Source organism: Rhinoderma darwinii, chromosome 3 (genome assembly GCF_050947455.1).
Source record: "Rhinoderma darwinii isolate aRhiDar2 chromosome 3, aRhiDar2.hap1, whole genome shotgun sequence".
Classification (NCBI taxonomy): domain Eukaryota; kingdom Metazoa; phylum Chordata; class Amphibia; order Anura; family Rhinodermatidae; genus Rhinoderma; species Rhinoderma darwinii.
In genome coordinates this window covers 246,345,401-246,363,436 of record NC_134689.1, presented here as the reverse complement: position 1 = coordinate 246,363,436, position 18,036 = coordinate 246,345,401, and the positions used below count along the sequence as shown (strand labels likewise).

The 18,036-nt window shown below is 41.8% G+C and overlaps 1 protein-coding gene across 2 annotated transcripts in view; it reads left to right on the top strand.

The window, feature by feature from the left end:
- The first annotated feature begins 11,018 nt into the window (after positions 1-11,018).
- KTI12 (KTI12 chromatin associated homolog) overlaps positions 11,019-18,036 on the top strand; it is a 40,988-nt gene continuing 33,970 nt past the window's right edge. The window contains exons 1-2 of one of the 2 annotated variants that reach the window (XM_075855137.1): positions 11,019-11,149; positions 16,700-16,863. In XM_075855137.1, the coding sequence (XP_075711252.1) occupies positions 16,716-16,863 (148 nt within the window). In that variant the 5' untranslated portion in view covers positions 11,019-11,149; positions 16,700-16,715. The remainder of the gene's footprint in view (positions 11,150-16,699; positions 16,864-18,036) is intronic. The other variant, XM_075855138.1, reaches the window with a different exon arrangement.

The window sequence follows — 18,036 nt, the reverse complement described above, 5'->3', positions numbered from 1 at the left end:
TATAAGGCGCACTGGATTATAAGGCGCAGCACATTACCGTTAAATAAACCATTGCTCAGACTGCAAGTCAAAATTTATTACACTTTTTAACAATAACTTGCAACTGGTTCAGCTGTAATTGCAAATCAAAACGTTAAGGGTATGTGCACACACACTAATTACGTCCGTAATTGACGGACGTATTTCGGCCGCAAGTCCCGGACCGAACAGTGCAAGGAGCCGGGCTCCTAGCATCATACTTATGTACGACGCTAGGAGTCCCTGCCTCGCTGCAGGACAACTGTCCCGTACTGTAAACATGATTATACTACGGGACAGTTGTCCTGCAGCAAGGCAGGGACTCCTAGCGTCGTACATAAGTATGATGCTAGGAGCCCGGCTCCTTGCACTGTGTTCGGTCCGGGACTTGCGGCCGAAATACGTCCGTCAATTACGGACGTAATTAGTGTGTGTGCACATACCCTTACCGTACTTTTTCAGTTCATTCCTCCACCAGAAATCCATCAAATCCGTCATCTTCAGTGTCGGAGTTGAACAGTTGGGCGATTTCGGCATCAAGCATGGGGTCCTCCTCTTCATTATCCGAGTCGGTTTCGTTGCTGCTGCTAGGCTCTTCAGTGGTGATTCCAGCCTTCCTGAAAGCTCGGATGACACTGGAGACTGATACATTCTTCCAGGCATCCACGATCCACTGGCACATAGTGGCATAACTCGCACGGCGTTGCCTCCCTGTTTTGGTGAATGTGTGGTCACCTTCTGTCATCCAATGCTCCCATGCAGCTCGCAATTTAACTTTAAATGACCTGTTGATGCTGATATCTAGCGGCTGGAGCTCTTTGGTTAATCCACCAGGGATGACAGCAAGCTCCGAATTAGTTTTCTTCACTTGGGCTTTGACAGTATCGGTCAAGTGGGCGCGCATCGAGTCACAGACCAATAGGGATGGGGATTTGTGAAAAAAGCCACCCGGTCTCTTGACATAGACCTCCCTCAGCCACTCACTCATCTTCTCCTCATCCATCCAGCCCTTTGGGTTAGCCTTAATGATGACACCAGCAGGAAAATTTTCTTTAGGCAAAGTCTTCCTCTTGAAAATTACCATGGGTGGTAGTTTCTGGCCATTAGCCTGACAAGCGAGAACTACAGTGAAAGATGACTTCTCATTTCCTGTGGTACGTATAGATATCGTACTGGTCCCTGTTTTCTCAACAGTACGGTTTACGGGGATATCGAAAGTGAGGGGAACCTCATCCATGTTAATAATGTGTTCTGGCTGGATATTCTTTTCATTTATCTTGGTTATGCAGTAGGTGCGGAAAATGGCCAGCTTCTCTTCATAATCCTTTGGTAATTGCTGGCACACAGTAGTTCTGGTGCGAATGGAGAGATGACGCCTTTGCATGAAACGAAAGCACCATGAAGGACCTCCTCGAAAGTCCTTGATCTCCATGTCACGTGCTAAAGCAGTGGCTTTGAGTCTAATAGAGACAGTGGAGACGCTTCTACATGCGTTTCTCTGTTCCATAACCCACTGTTCTATTTTGTCCTCCAACTGTGGCCACCTTGCTTTGTTTCCTCGGAAACTCAGTTTGGTCTTCTTTACTTGGCGGAGGTCATCTTCTTGTTTTCTCCACTTACGCACCATGGATTCATTAATGTTGAATTCTCTTGCAGCTGCCCTATTTCCATGCTCTACTGCATAACTTATAGCTTTAAGCTTGAAACCTGCATCATAAGCATGTCTCTTAACAGGAGGCATTTTTTGGGGTAGTGGGTATAGTTAACGCTAAAGCAAAGATATATTGCAAGGATCCTACAGAGCTGTAAGTATCACTCAGTGTGGCTCCTGATTACGGTGGCCGTAATGCTCAATCCATTTATGGATACTGTAAAAACCCAAGTGAAGAATAAATTCATAGGCGCACGGGGGGGAGGAGCATGGTGTGTGCTGTGGTATGCCGCCGCCGACCCCTGCCGCCCACGATAGAGGTAAAGGATCCTGTATGAACCCCTCTCTTTACTGTCGGGTTCATATATAAGGCGCACCGGATTATAAGGCGCACTTTCTATTTCTGAGAAATTCTCAACATTTTATGTGCGCCTTATAGTCCGGAAAATACGGTACTATCAATTTCATTATCTATTGTTTCTAGTGTTTGTTTATTCAAGCCAATAAGTAACTCCATGAATTTTTTTGAGCATGAATTACATGCTTCTTCCCAATTTGAGACAAAATTCTCACTTTCTATGGGGAACGAGGGGAATAGTTGAATACGCAAGCCTCTCGGTATTAGTCCCTTTTGTATGTACTGTTCAAGAGAGGCTTTATTCCACCAGACTTTAGTCCGTCTGTGGAATAAATTTTTGAGCGTTTTTTGGATATCTAGGCCATTTCTCTGACTGCTAGTACTGACATCCGTGGGTGCATTAAAAACCGATTCAATTTTGGACTGCCAGGCACGTTCTCTGGCTTTGTAGTCCATCGAGGGAGTATTACCCAACTCTGTAATAAAACAGAAAAACAATACAGTAGAACCTATACATAGGGTATGTACGTACATCATTTAGACATAAACACGTCCTCCCCACATAACACGACTGTACTCCTAATAAATATTGTACCAAAAAGAGAAATGCATGGAGTCTTTAAGTCAAAATATAAAACATATACTTTATTAGACAAAAATATATTCTTTATAGCAATATAGCTGTTTCATCTGCTGGTCCGAATTATTCTTCAGTACGCTCCTCACTTTTCAGTATAGACATACAGAGAAACCTGAATCCATTCTTCTTCAAAGTACGAACTTACGTCAAGTGCGCATGCGCAGGCGTCCATGGCATCTCACTATGGGTTGGCGTCTACACAAACGTACACGTGTTGGTGATGCGTTGCGATGATGCAATCACGCACGCACTCCACGTGATACATGACGCCCACATCATGTGATGAGATGCCCTGGATAATCGCGGTCATGACGCCGGGAAATGACGGGGATATTCCCAGGTACTACTTTGCAGCTGAGCAAAACAGGTCCTTATTGGTTAGAATATAGGATAAATAGGAAGTAGAGATTAGTTAGTGCCACCCCCAGACGAAGGCGGAAGCCGAAACGCGCGTCGGGGCAGGTCGTCATTTCCAGAGATACAGCATCATGGGTCAGTAGTTCACCTCTGTTCAGTTCACCCTTTGTTTGCACTTTGCACTTTATAATCAATAGAATAGTGGATAAGGGGGGTCTCCATTTGCCCTGTGATCAACAACAGTACATCTTTTCATACTCTCAGAACCAGTTACATCTATGGTTCAAGTAGTCATGCTGCACTATGCACTTTATTTATGACACTTTGTACCAATGAATATATTGACATGTTATGGTTATATGAAACTGTATGCAGAATGTCTGCAAATCTATTCCATTACCTTTCAATAATACCCAACATATATTCTAATACATGTTCTTCTCTTCATCATTGCACTCATTGAGGTCCCAGATACATTATACATATATTTATTCCATAACAGTAACTATCTCATGTTTTTGGCGCTCTTTTTGTCTGTCATCTGTGGTGTTTCATTTTTAAACAGTTCATGTGTTTATATATTTTTGTCTAATAAAGTTATTGCCTAGGACCTAGTTCTGGTGTCAATAGATTACGTTCTTCTAGCTAAAGTAATAATGTAGTCAGCGGGAGTCATAGGAAATATATTTTTTGTGTTTTTTTTTATATGAATATTTATGCATATGTGTTTGGGTTGCACATGGCTGTCATTTCTCATTTAATCCAAAAAACAGGGAAAGATAAATGACAGTACATTACAGTTTATCTGGGAAAGAGTCTAATTGTAATCTGAGACTCTGTACCTAGAAGACAAATTTCCAAATGTACAATATGCTGCTTGTATTACATAGACGGCCATTCATTTGAATGACCACCTGTAATACTACACCTTCATTGTAGCGGGCGCTGCAGGAGAAATGAGCAGACTATGTCAACTTTTTGCCGGGGTCTCAGGGGCTGCAGTAATTAGCTTATCACTGCAGCAGCTCCCACATTAAAAGGGTCGTCTGCAATGAGACAACCCCTTTAACCCCTTAAGGACGCAGCCTAGTTTGGGCCTTAAGACTCAGAGCCCATCTTTCAAATCTGACATATTTCATTTTATGTGGTAATAACTTCGGAATGCTTAAACCTATCCATGTGATTCTGAGATTGTTTTCTCGTGAGACATTGGGCTGTAATGTCCGTGGCAGCGGGCTGTCAGCTCCAACCTCCCGCTGACAGCCGCGAGTCGGCAAGCACTGGCCCCAGCCTCCTCCTCAGGAGACGCCAGCGCTTGCATCCACTCACCTTTGCCGGATCCCGTAGGATGCGAGCGCACGCTCGTCCCCACTCAAAGGGGCAGAGCGCGCACCGGACATCATGGACGACCTTTGACCCGTGAGTACCCTGGACTATAAGAGGGGTCCAGCCCCCTAGTTCGAGGCCTGAGCAATGTTGTGTATCCCTTAGTCTGTCTATGTAAATTGGTCTCTTAGTGTTTCTTGCTCCCAGTGTTTCCCGTTCCTGCTCCTGTTCCTATATCCCGATCTAGTGCCGTGCTTGCTATTGCCGTGCCGTGCTAGATACCACGCTTGACTGCCTACCCACGCTTGTCGTCCACCTGCTGCCTAGTTCCTGCCAAGCTACTGTCCGTGCTGCCACAGGTATCCTATATACGAACTATAGACATTGTCCTGCACCCTGTTAGCCAGCTGCCTTACCGCCAAGGCGGTACGGCCCAGTGGGTCCACAGACCCTTCGTGACATGGGCTTTATGTTAGTGGTAGAATTCATTGTTTATTTGAGAAAAAATAGCATTTTCATGAATTTAAATGCAACTGCTTATACCAAAAATAGTTACTAGTTCACATTTCCCATATGTCTACTATATGTTGGCATCATTTTTTGAATGTTTTTTTTTTCTAGGACGTTACAAGGCTTAGAACATAAGCAGCAATTTCTCATATTTTGAATAAAATTTCAAGCCTCTTTTTTAAGGTACCAGTTCAGTTCTGAAGTTGCTTTGAGGTGCCTATATATTAGAAATACTTATCACACACCCCATTTTAGAAACTAGACCCCTCAAAGTATTCAAAACAGCATTTAGAAAGTTTATTAAGCGTTTAGGTGTGTCACAGGAATTTAAGGCAAAGTAGAGGTGAAATCTACATATTTGATTTTTTTTGTCAGAAAATCCTTTTTATTCCATTTTCTTCTGTAAAACCAAAGGTTTTACCTGAGAAACGCAACTCAATACTTATTGCTCAGATTCTTCAGTTTTGAGAAATATCCCACATGTGGCCCTAGTGTGGTAATGGATTGAAGCACAGGCCTCAGAAGCAAAAGAGGCACGTAGAGGATTTTGAGGCCTCCTTTTTATTAGGCACCATGTCCGGTGTTAAGAGGTCTTGTGGTGCCAACACAGTGGAAACCCCCCAAAAGTGACCCTATTTGGCAAACTATACCCCTCAAGGAACTTATCAAGGGGTATAGTGGGCATTTAGATCCCCCTGTTTTTTTGCTGCATTTTCTGGATTTACGCTGTGCAATTAAAAATCACATTTCTCCGATAAAAGGTATAAATTTTTAATTTTGACAAGGAATAAAGGAGAAAAAGCACCCCAACATTTGTAAAGTAATATCTCTCGATTACGGCAATACCCCAGATGTGGTCAAAAACAGCAGGTTGGACAAATGGCAGAGTTCAGAAAGGCAGGAGCGCTATTTGGCATGTAGACTTTGCTGGATTGGCTTCTGGGCGCCATGTCACATTTGCAGACCTTCTGCGATACCAGAACAGGGGAAACCCCTTAAAAATGACCCTATTTGGCAAACTACACCCCTCAGGGAACTTATCGAGGGGTATAGTGGGCATTTAGATCCCCCAGGTTTTTTGCTGCATTTTCTGGAATTAGGCTGTGCAATTAAAAATCACATTTTTCCGATAAAAGGTACAAATTTTTACGTTTGACAAGGAATAAAGGAGAAAAAGCACCCCAACATTTGTAAAACAATTTCTCCCATTTACGGCAATACCCCATATGTGATTATAAACTGCTGGTTGGACAAACGGCAGAGCTCAGAACGGCAGGAGAGCTATTTGGAATGAAGATTTTGCTGGATTGGTTTCTTGGCGCCATGTCGCATTTGCAGAGCTTCTGAGGTACCAGTACAGGGGAAACACCTTAAAAATGACCCCATTTCGGAAACTAGACCCCTTGAGGAATTCATTGTAGTTTTCATGGGGTGCATGCGACTTTATGATCAGTTTTTATTCTATTTTTAAGAGACGTTAAAACAGCAATTCTACTATTGTTTTTTATTAAAAAAATTTACAGCGTTCACCATGCGCAATAAATGACATTCACTTTATTTTGCGGGTCGATACGATTACGGCGATACTATATGTTTATAGTTTTTTTTTATGTCTTATGGCGTTTGAACAATAAAATACTTTTTATAAAAAAAAGTGTGTTACCTTATTCTAAGAGCCATAACGTTTTATTTTTCCAACAAGAAAGCCGTGCGAGGACTTATTTTATGCGTAACGAACTGTAGTTTCGATCAGAACAATTTTTAGGTACATGCGACTTTTTGATCTCTTTTTATTCCATTTTTTGGTAAGTGAAGTGACCAAAAAAATTGTGATTCTGGTATGGTTTATTATTATTTTCTTTTACGGCATTCACTGTGCGGGATAAATAACAAAATACTTTGGTAATTCAGGAAGTTGCGGACGCGGCGATACCAATTATGTATCGTTTTTGTTTATTTATTTTTATTAATAATAAAAGGACTGATCAGGGAAAAAGGGGGATTTTTACTTTTATTACTTTACCGAAATGGCCGTTCCTCCCGTGATGTACTATTCCGTCATGGAGCGCGAACGATGTTGTTACCATGACGGAATAGTACATCGCTGAGCGCGAAAGGGTCAATGAGCATTCAATAATGAAAACAGTACTTTCATCTACATCAACGGAACTGGTGCTTCCGGTATTTCGTTGGTCCACTCCTCTGATGGAGCAGAACAACGGCAAGACTGACACAGATGTGTACGAGGCCTTAACTGTATGGCCAACTGTATGTTGGTATATGTTTATTTCTGCCACTGTCCACACAAGGACACTCCGCAAAAACCCTGTGAATAACTGTGACAGAGCATACCTGACACTTTTATACCCTTATATAGGTCCTACTAAAACTAGATTCCAAAATGTAGATTGTAAAAAAGCAGCTAAATGGTTACAAAATTAGAAACAACTAAGCAAATCATGAAAAAAATACAAAAGTCATCTCTCTAAGGGCCTGTTCACATCAGTGTTGCCCTTCCGTTGGGGGGGTTCAGACGGAGGTTTCTGTCGGGTTAACTCCTTAACGGAAAGGCAAACGGAAACCTCAGCTTCCATTTCCCTCACCATTGAACTCAATGGTGACGGAAACCCAGCTAATGGTTTCCGTTTGTCACCGTTATGAACGGGTTCTGTTGTTTTGACGGAATTAATAGCGCAGTCGACTGCCTTTCCGTTGAGGGGGTTAACCTAACGGAACCCCTTAACGGAAGGGCAATGGTGATGTGAACAGGGCCTAAGCTGGATATACACACGCTAGCTGTCATCCGAACAACTATCCCCCGTGGTACCCATAATCATAAATGCTCAGATAGGGAATAGTTTAGCGTGCCGCGGGAACGGGCGCATAAGTCTGTAGTAAGTAATAAGAGAGAAATAAGCCCCACTCAAAGCCAAATGGCAGCAGAAAAGCTGTAGGAATTTGCTAGGGGAGAAGTGCAAGATGGCGGCCGCACACCTCTGCCAAAGTGAACGTGGAGATGCTGTTCAAGCCTTTACAGTAGAGGAGCCTGAACTTACTCTAAAGAAGGTGTCGGCCAACTTCTGTTGGCGATCCGCTTTTGCAAAACCCCTCTCACAGGTAATTTGGAGGAGATTAAGATGGATATTGGCCTGATCTGCCAGGACCAGGCCTTACAAGAACAACTGACACATGACGAGGACCGGATCTCCAGCCTAGAAGATAGGGCTGACCCTCTTCCGGAGTTCTGACAGCCTTAGAACCCACCACCAGGTGATCACCCTAGGCCTATGTTAGCAAGCCTACTGGAGAGCAACGATTGGGACTTAATTTTATGCTTAGCCGGCAGGTTACTGGAAATCTAGTTTTAAAGGCACAGCAATATCCAAATTCCCTGACTCCTCTGCTGAACTACAAAAGGGCCACGTTTACGGTAGTAAAGAGACGGCTGAGAGGTCTAAACCTTCCGTATTTGTTGGCCTATCCTGCACTTCTTCAAGTTGTTGATGGTAAACGGTCCCTCTTCTTCATGACCCCACATGAGACTGATGAGTATGTAAACCGTCAACATAGACCTCACCGCAATTGATTAATGGGGACCTGGAAAACACAGTTTATCTACTTGCGCCTGTGATATACTGTCTTGTTATTTCTGTGGCAGAGTACGCCAAGGGATACGGATCTTAATCCACATACCCTGTGTGTCCATTTATGTCATGTGAAGCTCCTTTGTGGATATGTTAATCCTGATCATTGAGACCCTGCTGCAGTATCCTGTATTGATACTAGCAAGAATTATTAGACTCCCTTACATTCAGGTCTTTTTTTATTTACATTATTTTCCCTTCTAGACTAGTCGAGTGAGATTTTTCATGGTTACTCACTGTCTATGTCACCTAGCTGCCTACAAACGATTTTCCCCTCCCCCATTATTTTTTATTTATTTGGTGATACTAGTTGATATCCAAGTTGCAAATAAATGTTGAGTCTCTAATTCGCCTACTGTCCTATTGAGAGTTATATTAGACCAATTATTATTTCCAAAACATGGGTTCCTCCCCATTACCTGCCACTGTAATAGCGATAAGCTGGCAATGATTTTCTTGTCGCCTTACATTGCCAGCTAGTGAGTTTGTTTACACATATTCTTGTATTTTCTGTTCTGCTGCAACGAGGAGATTTTCTGCACAATTGTATATTATGGTATTTTATTGCTTATCTTAACTGGTTGCCGACACAGAACGAGTATGCTCGTCCTGAGCGGCGAGCACTTCGCGCATTAGGACGAGCATACTCGTCCTGTGTGCGCGCGATCGAGAGCGGGGCAACGGCTGTAGTACACAGCCACGGCCCCGCTCTGACAGCGGAGAGAAACATCTTCTCTCCGCCGTTAACCCTTTGAACGCCGCGATGAAAGCTGATCGCGGCGTTCAAAGAGGGGGGACTGCACATTGATCGCGTCACAGAATATTACTGCGACGCGATCAAAGCCCACAACTCGTATGGCCAGACAGCCCAGGGTCCATTGAAGGACCCCAGGGCTGTCTGAACACATTTCCTGTTGTTAGGGCATACTGAGGTATGCCCTAACAACTGCCTGTGTACGATCAGTAACAGGCTAATGTACTGGCATATAGATCTATGCCAGTACATTACAGTTACAAAATAAAAATCAAAATGATAAATCCTTTTATGGGATTTAAAAAAAAAAGTTAAATGAATGTAAAAAAAAATTTATGATAAATAAATAAATAAAAAGTAAAAAAAATACACAGAAACACAATTTTTTTTATAATACATAAACTTTTTAAAATATAAGTCCCAAAACATGAAATAATATAGACATATTTGGTATCGCCACGACCATAACAACCTGTACAACAAATGTATAACATTATTTATGATGATCGGTGTATGGTGTAAAAAAAAAAAATATTAAAACTGCTGCGCAACTGCTTTTTTTCTGCATATTCGCCAAAATAAAAATTTATAGAAATTAAACGATAATGTATTTGTACCAAAAAATGGTACCCACATAAAGTACAACTCGTCACGCAAAAAACAAAGTCTCATACAACTACGTCATACAAAAAATAAAAGAGTTATGAGCGTCGGGATGCAAAGAGGGAAATGTAAAAAAATTGTTCTGTCCTCAAGGCCAAAATTGGCCGTGTCCTTAAGGGGTTAAAGGAGACCTGTTCTACTATACAATTGGGTGGAAACAGTAATGTTATGCTGTCTTACCTTCTTATTATGCTCAAAACATATGATAACATCTTTAAAAGTCCTATTACAATATTGCGTTATTTAACCCACTCTCTATATGCAATAAGAAAAAATATATAAAACATCTAAATTGCTGTTTTTTTTGTCCCTTTAGCGCTCTAAAAAAAATATTGAATAGAAAGTAATCAAGAAGTTGCATGTACCTCAACATGGTAACAATAAAAACGACAGCTCGCCCCGCAAAAAACATGCCCTTACATCGCTCAATCGACGGAAAAATAAAAAAGTTATGACTCTCAGAATGTGGTGACACAAAACTAGTTTTTTTTTAGCAAATAGTTTATTTCTAAAAGTGGTAAAACATTAAAAAAAACACATCAATTTGGTATCGCCGTAATCGTATCAACCCGTAGAATAAGATGAATGTGTCGTTTTTTCCGCCTGATGGTCGCAATAAAAACAAAACTCCCCAAAACCTGCCGTAACCGCTGTTTTTTGCCCATTTCCCGCCCCCCACAAATATTTTTTTTTTCAGTTTCCCAGTACATTATGCGGTAGATTAAATAGTGGCATGAAAAATTAAAACTAAAAAAAAAAACCCTCACACGGCTAAGTCAATGATAAATTAAAAAAAGTTATGGCTTTTGGAAGGCAGGGAGGAACAAACGAAAATGAAAAAAATGAAGATCGGCCGTGTCCTTAAGGGGTTAAGAAATACTCCAATTCCTACAAGCAACAGTGTTGATAAAGCTCCCAGTGTGGCCACATTATATCCACACAATAACATTTTGCTTATAATAGATCAATAATAAGGTGCATCAGTTACTTGAACACTTCAATATCCTTCCATGCCTTACAACGTATGAGAACAGTGGTGCGCGCACAACCCCGCCACCTCTTCTCCCTCTATACAATCTCACAGGCAGCGCATAAGCCCTGACTGGAGCCGTTGCCAGGGGTGACGGGTCACTTCTCACCACGTGACCGGAAGGAGGTGCTTGCCGGGTATTGCACATGGCGCTGCCCATGTTTCCCCAGGTGTATTTCTGTCCAGCGCTGTGAGAAGGTATTACGTATATGTTCTGCCTCTGCTTATTACTAACGGGATGTGAAGCGGTATTTTATAATGTATTGCAGCAGGTCGCCCGGAGCAGTAACCCCGTATCCGCGTGATATATAGGGAATATACTGGTGGCACTAGATATTTTGAATGCTGGCACAAGTCATCTTTCTTGTCACCCGTGTGAAGTGCCCCATGACTGGTGTACGTAGTATGTGACACAGTCATGGCTGATCGTGTACTGTTTATTTCATTGGACTTCCTGTTGTTTTTTTTTTTTTTAGAGAAAAAATTGCCTTTTCATCCACGGCAACCAATTAGTTTACTTTCTAAACTGCGCTAGTTGGTAACTATGGAAAACCAGGCCACTTTTCCATCAGCCCCATAGAGTGTGAATGGATTGGCAGCGCGATCACAACCATACTCCTCCTCCCCAGGGTTTTGTGGTGAGGAAGAACAGGGGACTTGGGCCCCCATTCTAGTAATCAGTGGGGCTCCCAGTCCTACATTTGTCACCTAAGTGATTTCCATCGTCTCATTCAAAGAGCTCTAACTTTTTTATTTTTGTGTCGACATAGCTGTGTAAGGGCTTGTTTTTTGCAAGACAAGTTGTATTTTTTAATAACACCATTTTGGGTTACGTATCATTTATTAATTAGCTTTTATAAACTTTTTTTGGGGGGGATAGAAAAAAAACCCAGCCATTTTGCCACACTTTTTTGCGACCTAAATTTACGCCGTTTACCGTGTGATATAAATAACACAATAACTTTATTCAGCGCGTTGCTACGATTGTGACGATACCAAATTTATATAGTTTTCTTATGTTTTACTACTTTTACACAGTAAAAACCGTTTTTCAAAATTATTTGACTTTGTGCCTTTGAAGAGCCGTAACTTTTTTAAATTGAATGTAGATGCAGATGTAGGAGGGCATTTATTTTTTTGCGGGACAACTTGTAGTTTTTATTGGTACCATTTTGGAGTACGTGCGACATTTATCAAATTTTTTTAAGGCAAGATTCACAGAAAACAGCAATTATTGCATTGCTTCTTCTTTTATTTTTTTACGGCATTCGAGGAGTGGATTAAATAATTTAATAACTTTATAGTTGGGGCCATTACGGACGCGGCTATACAAAATATGTGTAACTTTTATTCAAATAATAAAGCATTTTGTAAGAGGAAAGAGTGTGTTTTTCTTTTTTTTCACTTATTTATTATTAACTTCATGAAACATTTTTTTTTTTTTTTACTAGAACCACTAGGGGACTTCACTATGCGATCATCCGATTGCTTTTATAATACACTGCAATACTTCTGTATTCCAGAGTATTACTGCCTGTCCGTGTAAAACAGACTGGCATCCACTAGGCCATCCACTCTGGCAGGCATTAACTAGAGTCAGATCTGGAGGCCTTTATTAGGCCCCGGCTGCCATAGAAGACGCTGGCACCCAGCGCTCTTATCGCACGGTGCCGGTGTGGTGACAGAGGGAGCTCCCTCCAAAACCACTTAGATGTGGTCCTCGCTATTGAGCGCCCCATCTGAGGGGTTAAACGGGCAAGATCGATACTGATATCGATCTCATCCGTTCGAGCAGGGATGCCCCCAGCCCTCAGCTACCTCTGGCAGCTGAGAGCAGGGAGATTTAACGGCTCCCTGCTCTATTTATTTATTCCGATGCAGCGCTGTAAAAAGGCTATTGCATCAGAATAATGCCAGTTCGTGGCCACCGTGAAAACACTAATGGGCGGTCACTAACAGGTTAAAATGTAAAATAGACAACAAACATGATTTATTTTAGTCCCGTATCAATCAGAAATAATTTGAATTATCATGGAAGTTTTCAGCATTTTGATGGGTTTTAATCTGCCATTTTAAAGAAAAGAGAATCCATCATCCCAATACGGTCAAATAAGAATTCAATGTGGGGGGGGGGGGGGGGAGATTACCCATACTGGTGCAAAAGAAAAGTGGATTAGTTGACTATAGCAACCAATCAGATTTTTCTGAAGTCTTTTGGAAAATTAAAGCAATAACCTGATTAATTGCCATGGGTAACGACTCAATTTTTCCTTTGCACCAGTTTTGATACATGTCCCCCTATGTGTATGTCAATCCGATCATGATATGCAGCCCTCTGGTGGAGTCCAGGGCTACTCATAATGTGGCACGTTACACCACACTCTATGGAGTTAGTTCGGATGCAGGTGGCATGCTGGGCAGTACAGTTGTTGAGGCAATCATATGACGCCCATGAAGTCTCGCACCCGGGTCCCTTACAAGTGGCCCTTCGGACATTATACAGATGCCTCATAAGCTATACCGCCCATTGTGCTATATAGAATCGATAATAGTCAGGAAGCCACAGAGTGTTCAAATCTCCCGTACCTTTCCAGACACTTTTACGGTCATGTTCAATTTTAATATGAAATCTTTCCTAAAATTCTGTATTTTTTTCGGTGAATGTAAGTCATAGTACAGCATGGTTACTGTGAGAAGGGAGGATCAGTGCTTCATGTTTTGCTGGATAAACACATTCAGTTGGAAGACCATTGTGGTGTATTCAACGTGTTAGGCCCTGTTCACATCACATTTTTCTGTTGACGTGTACATCAACAGATTTTCATGACAAATACATTAACGGTATCCCATAATAGTCTATGGGTGACGAATGCCACTGTTAGGCGTACATCACATCCTACGTTTAACATATACATCACGAGCTTCTTTTGATACATAGACCAAAAACACGTGATGTGAACAGGGTCCTATACAAGTGATCACTCTTTATTTAAAGACATTAAAGGGGTTTTCCGGTACCAATTGACAAATGTGTAAGTAAAATAACATGTTACGCCAGGAAACGTTGTAATATATTTGCATTTCGTGAAGTGTTTGTATTGCTGTTTCTCTCGGCTGGTCATGTGATGTCTCCACATAAAAATGTTTAACTTCCGCCTGCGTCCCATAGATCTTCTCTTCAGGTGGACTTAATGTACAGGGATGTCATTGGTGACGTCGCTGTACAAAAGTGCAAGGGGCAGACCGGATCCTTGGCATCAGCCTCTGAGCATTCGTGGTTGAGACACATTAAGTATACACCACGCATCCTCAAGCCTTTGCTATCACTTGTGCTTCCGCTGAATCGCGCATGCGCCCCGTCGTCCTGACAAGTCACAGAATCTGAAAATTATTGTGGACTTGCAGTGCAAAGATGGAACGGGAGGTGGAGTGGGCTGACTAAAGCTACATTCACACGAGCGTGACAGAGTTACGCGCGTAAAAAACAAGCGTAAATCTGTGCGTTGCGTTATGGCACCAGTGTGCTTTACGAGTGGCATTTGTTTTTCACGTACTCGCAACTTTAAAAAAAAAAAGTTGTGATTGATGCATCTATGTGCTGTCTGTCGTTTTCACGAACCCATTGACTTCAATGGGCGGCTAGGTCCGTGAAAACGCACCAATATAAGACATGCAGTGAGTTTCACGCAACGGACTCTCGCTGCGTGAAAACTCACGCATGTGTGAATGGCCCCATTGAAATCAATGGGGCCGAGTGCTGTTTATTGTTTCAGCGCGCAGCACACAGATGAGATTCACGTTCGTGTGAATGAGCCCTTAATCATACTGGAGGTGTACTGGAGGAGCGCTATGCAGCATAGGAATAGTAGTCTGAGTGGGCGGCAGCTAACAGCCATGGACAGAACGTTCACAATGTAAACAAACCGGAGCGCGGCCGCAGTACCCCGACGGTGAGGCAAATTACTGAAACGGGTATGTGGAGGGCACTGTGTCTGGAGCCATTTGCTTCCGGCACCGTGCGGTTTGTGAAATGGCTGAAAAGCTTCTGCATTTTTGTCGAGATTTTGTGGTAATTGCGGCAGTAAACCACTATTTGACTGTACCGTGTGAATAGATACAAGTAGTAATGCAAAAAAACTGCAGTGTGATAGTGTATATAACAACTTCAAAGTCTGAACAGCAACGATGTTCACTGTAAGATTCTGTTCACATAACATTTGGGGCGTATGCCTGGCACATATTCTTGCATTCGGTATACAGATGTGTTTTATAACAAGCCCATATGCCATGCCAAAAAGAGTATCCTTTTGGCATCTATTTATTAGGTATGTCTGTATGCCATTTTTAATAGGTTCTCAATACTCTGCTAATCGTTAAAGCACCAACAAAAAAGAAATGTATACCCTACAGTACTTACTATTATATACAATGAAAGTCTATGGTTTTTGGATCCCTTGGTTCCTTATTATTTTATTTTTGTTTACAGATGTGTTCAATGGGACCGTAAATACGTTCATGTTTGCATACTAGTTGAGGCCTGGTTCACTTTGCATTATTTTCCTTCCGTCTGAGGTATATGTCCACAGGATTCCCCTCTTACGGAAGGTAGCGAGGTATACCTCCAACGAAAGGTACAGATGTATCCCACTGTTTAGGCATACTGTGGGATGTGCCGCCGAGCTCTCTGGGCAGAATGTTACTTGAACCACTGTGCCCGGGGAAGATCCTGACATCACTGTCCATATATGAACAGTGAGGTCAGGAGCTACAATGCCAGGGTCCCCGACCAGAGCATCGGAAGTGTTCTGACTAGGATCTCCAGTCCTGGGGAAACCTTTGAAGCCTCTGTCCATATATGGACCATGATGTCAGGGGCTACCCCAGGGTCAGAATTCCCCAGGCTTCGTGCTTCTGATGCTGTTCCCTGGGTCTCAGGCCTTTGTGAAGCTCCTCAAGGTATACGTTTAACTTATACCTCTGAGGGATGCCATACAGTGGTATACCGACCGAGGCCAAAAGGACATTCTCTTGGTCTCTGTCGGGCTAATGGAGCCCTATGGACACATTTAGCGACGTACACACTAAACGTAGGGCTAAAACTCAATGTGAATTAGTCCTAAATGGGATGTATGTACATATTTATTTTTCTTTCTCCTTGTGTCCTTGAATTAATGTAAATGTTGCCTTGACACGTACCACTTACCTAAACATTGATACAGACAAAGTACACACCTTGGCAATGAATGGCAGTGACCAATTTATTTTAGCGTTCTAATGTAAAGGTAAAAAATTGTTCAGGAATGGTCTGATGAACATAACAAAGAGCTGAAGATGTTAATTTGGCCTCCCAAGTCCCCAGATCTTAATTTGATTATATGTGTGATGGAAAAATAAATCCATTCCATGGAGGCCCCATCACACAACTTACAAGATTTGATGGATCTGCCTCGAACGTCCTGCTGCCAGATACCACTGGACACCTTTAGAGGTCTTGTGGAGTTCATGCCTCAGGGCTGTTTTGGCGGCACGAGGGGGGGCCTACACAATATTAGGCAGACGGCTTTAATGTTATGACCGAACGGTGTATATACAGTATTTGTGTATGTATGTGTGTGTGTGTGTGTGTGTGTGTATATATATATATATATATTACCCACACCTACCGCAACTGTAACCCAAACATGATGTACACAGTGCCTGACTGTAAAGTATCGTCTGTGCTCTGATAGCTTCATGTGTTTATTCCAGCAGACTGGTTCCAACAATGCCACTTGTTGTGATGTGCGGATTCCCTTGCAGCGGAAAGAGTCGTAGAGCATTAGAGCTGAAGGAACACTTGGAGCAGAAGGGAAGAAAAGTTTATATTGCTGGGGAGCATGTTCTAGGAGTAGACCAGAATTCTGTGTATGCAGGTGAGCCTTACATGCTATGTTGTTCCAGGATTGTTGAGCTGTTGTACCTGAACCGTCTGTGACAGTTGAATATGTATATTTAGTTACATTGTATATCAAAGAAACAACTTTGCACTCTTCGTTATTGGATTTGACTTTAGCAGATAAAACACATAGGATAGTCCAGTCCATCTTAGTATAAAGCAAACTCCGTTACTTTACCGCTGTGACGGTCACCATCCACAAATAAATTTTTCCTATGGAGGATAAACCTCCTAATCACACCATGGGGTAGGCAACGAATGTATTGAATGCTTCAATTGATGGAGCACAGCTGGGCTCTGGTTCTACCGGTAATAAGAGGATGATGCTCGGGATCTACCTATGAACTTGCTGCTCAATTTCCTATAGAAAAGGATTTATTGGTACTCTCAAAGATAAAAATACAATAAAGTACATCAGAATTAAAAAACGCAGTACGTTCGACTCCTGCTCAACCCTGTTGGCTTCTTCAGTGACTTACTGAGCATGCGTAAGACTTCCCAATTAAATAGCCGCTTCTCTCATTATATATAATTACCGTATTTTTCGGACTTTAAGACGCACCTGACTGTAAGACGTACCCAGTTTTTAGACAACAGAAATTAGGAAAAAATTTCATATTTTACTACTTTTACAAAGAAAAAACTATTGGTTAATAAAAATAATTTGTTCGATTTCACCACATTCTGAGAGCCATAAATTTTATATTTTTTTCATTGTTTGATCGGTGTGAGGGCTTATTTTTTGCGGGACGAGCTGTAGTTTTTATTAGCACAATTTTTTGGTACATACGATTTTTTTTTTTTATCACTTTTTATTTCATTCTTTTTAGCGCTATGGTGACCAAAAAACAACGATTCTGGGGTTTTCAATTTTTGTTTTTGCGAGTCAAATAATGCTATATTGTAATAGTTAGAACTTTTACGGACGCAGCGATACCAATTTTTATTTGAATTTTTTACATTATACTTGGGAAAAAATTGGAAAAGGTTTTTTGTTTTTTTTTAACATTTTTTTACATTTCTGAAAATGTGTCTAACTTTTTTTGACACATTTTAGTAGTTCCCCTAGGGGACTTGAACCAGCAATCATCGCTGGTGCAATACTCTGCAATACATGGATGAGTTACGGAAACTGCTTAACTTGCTGAGT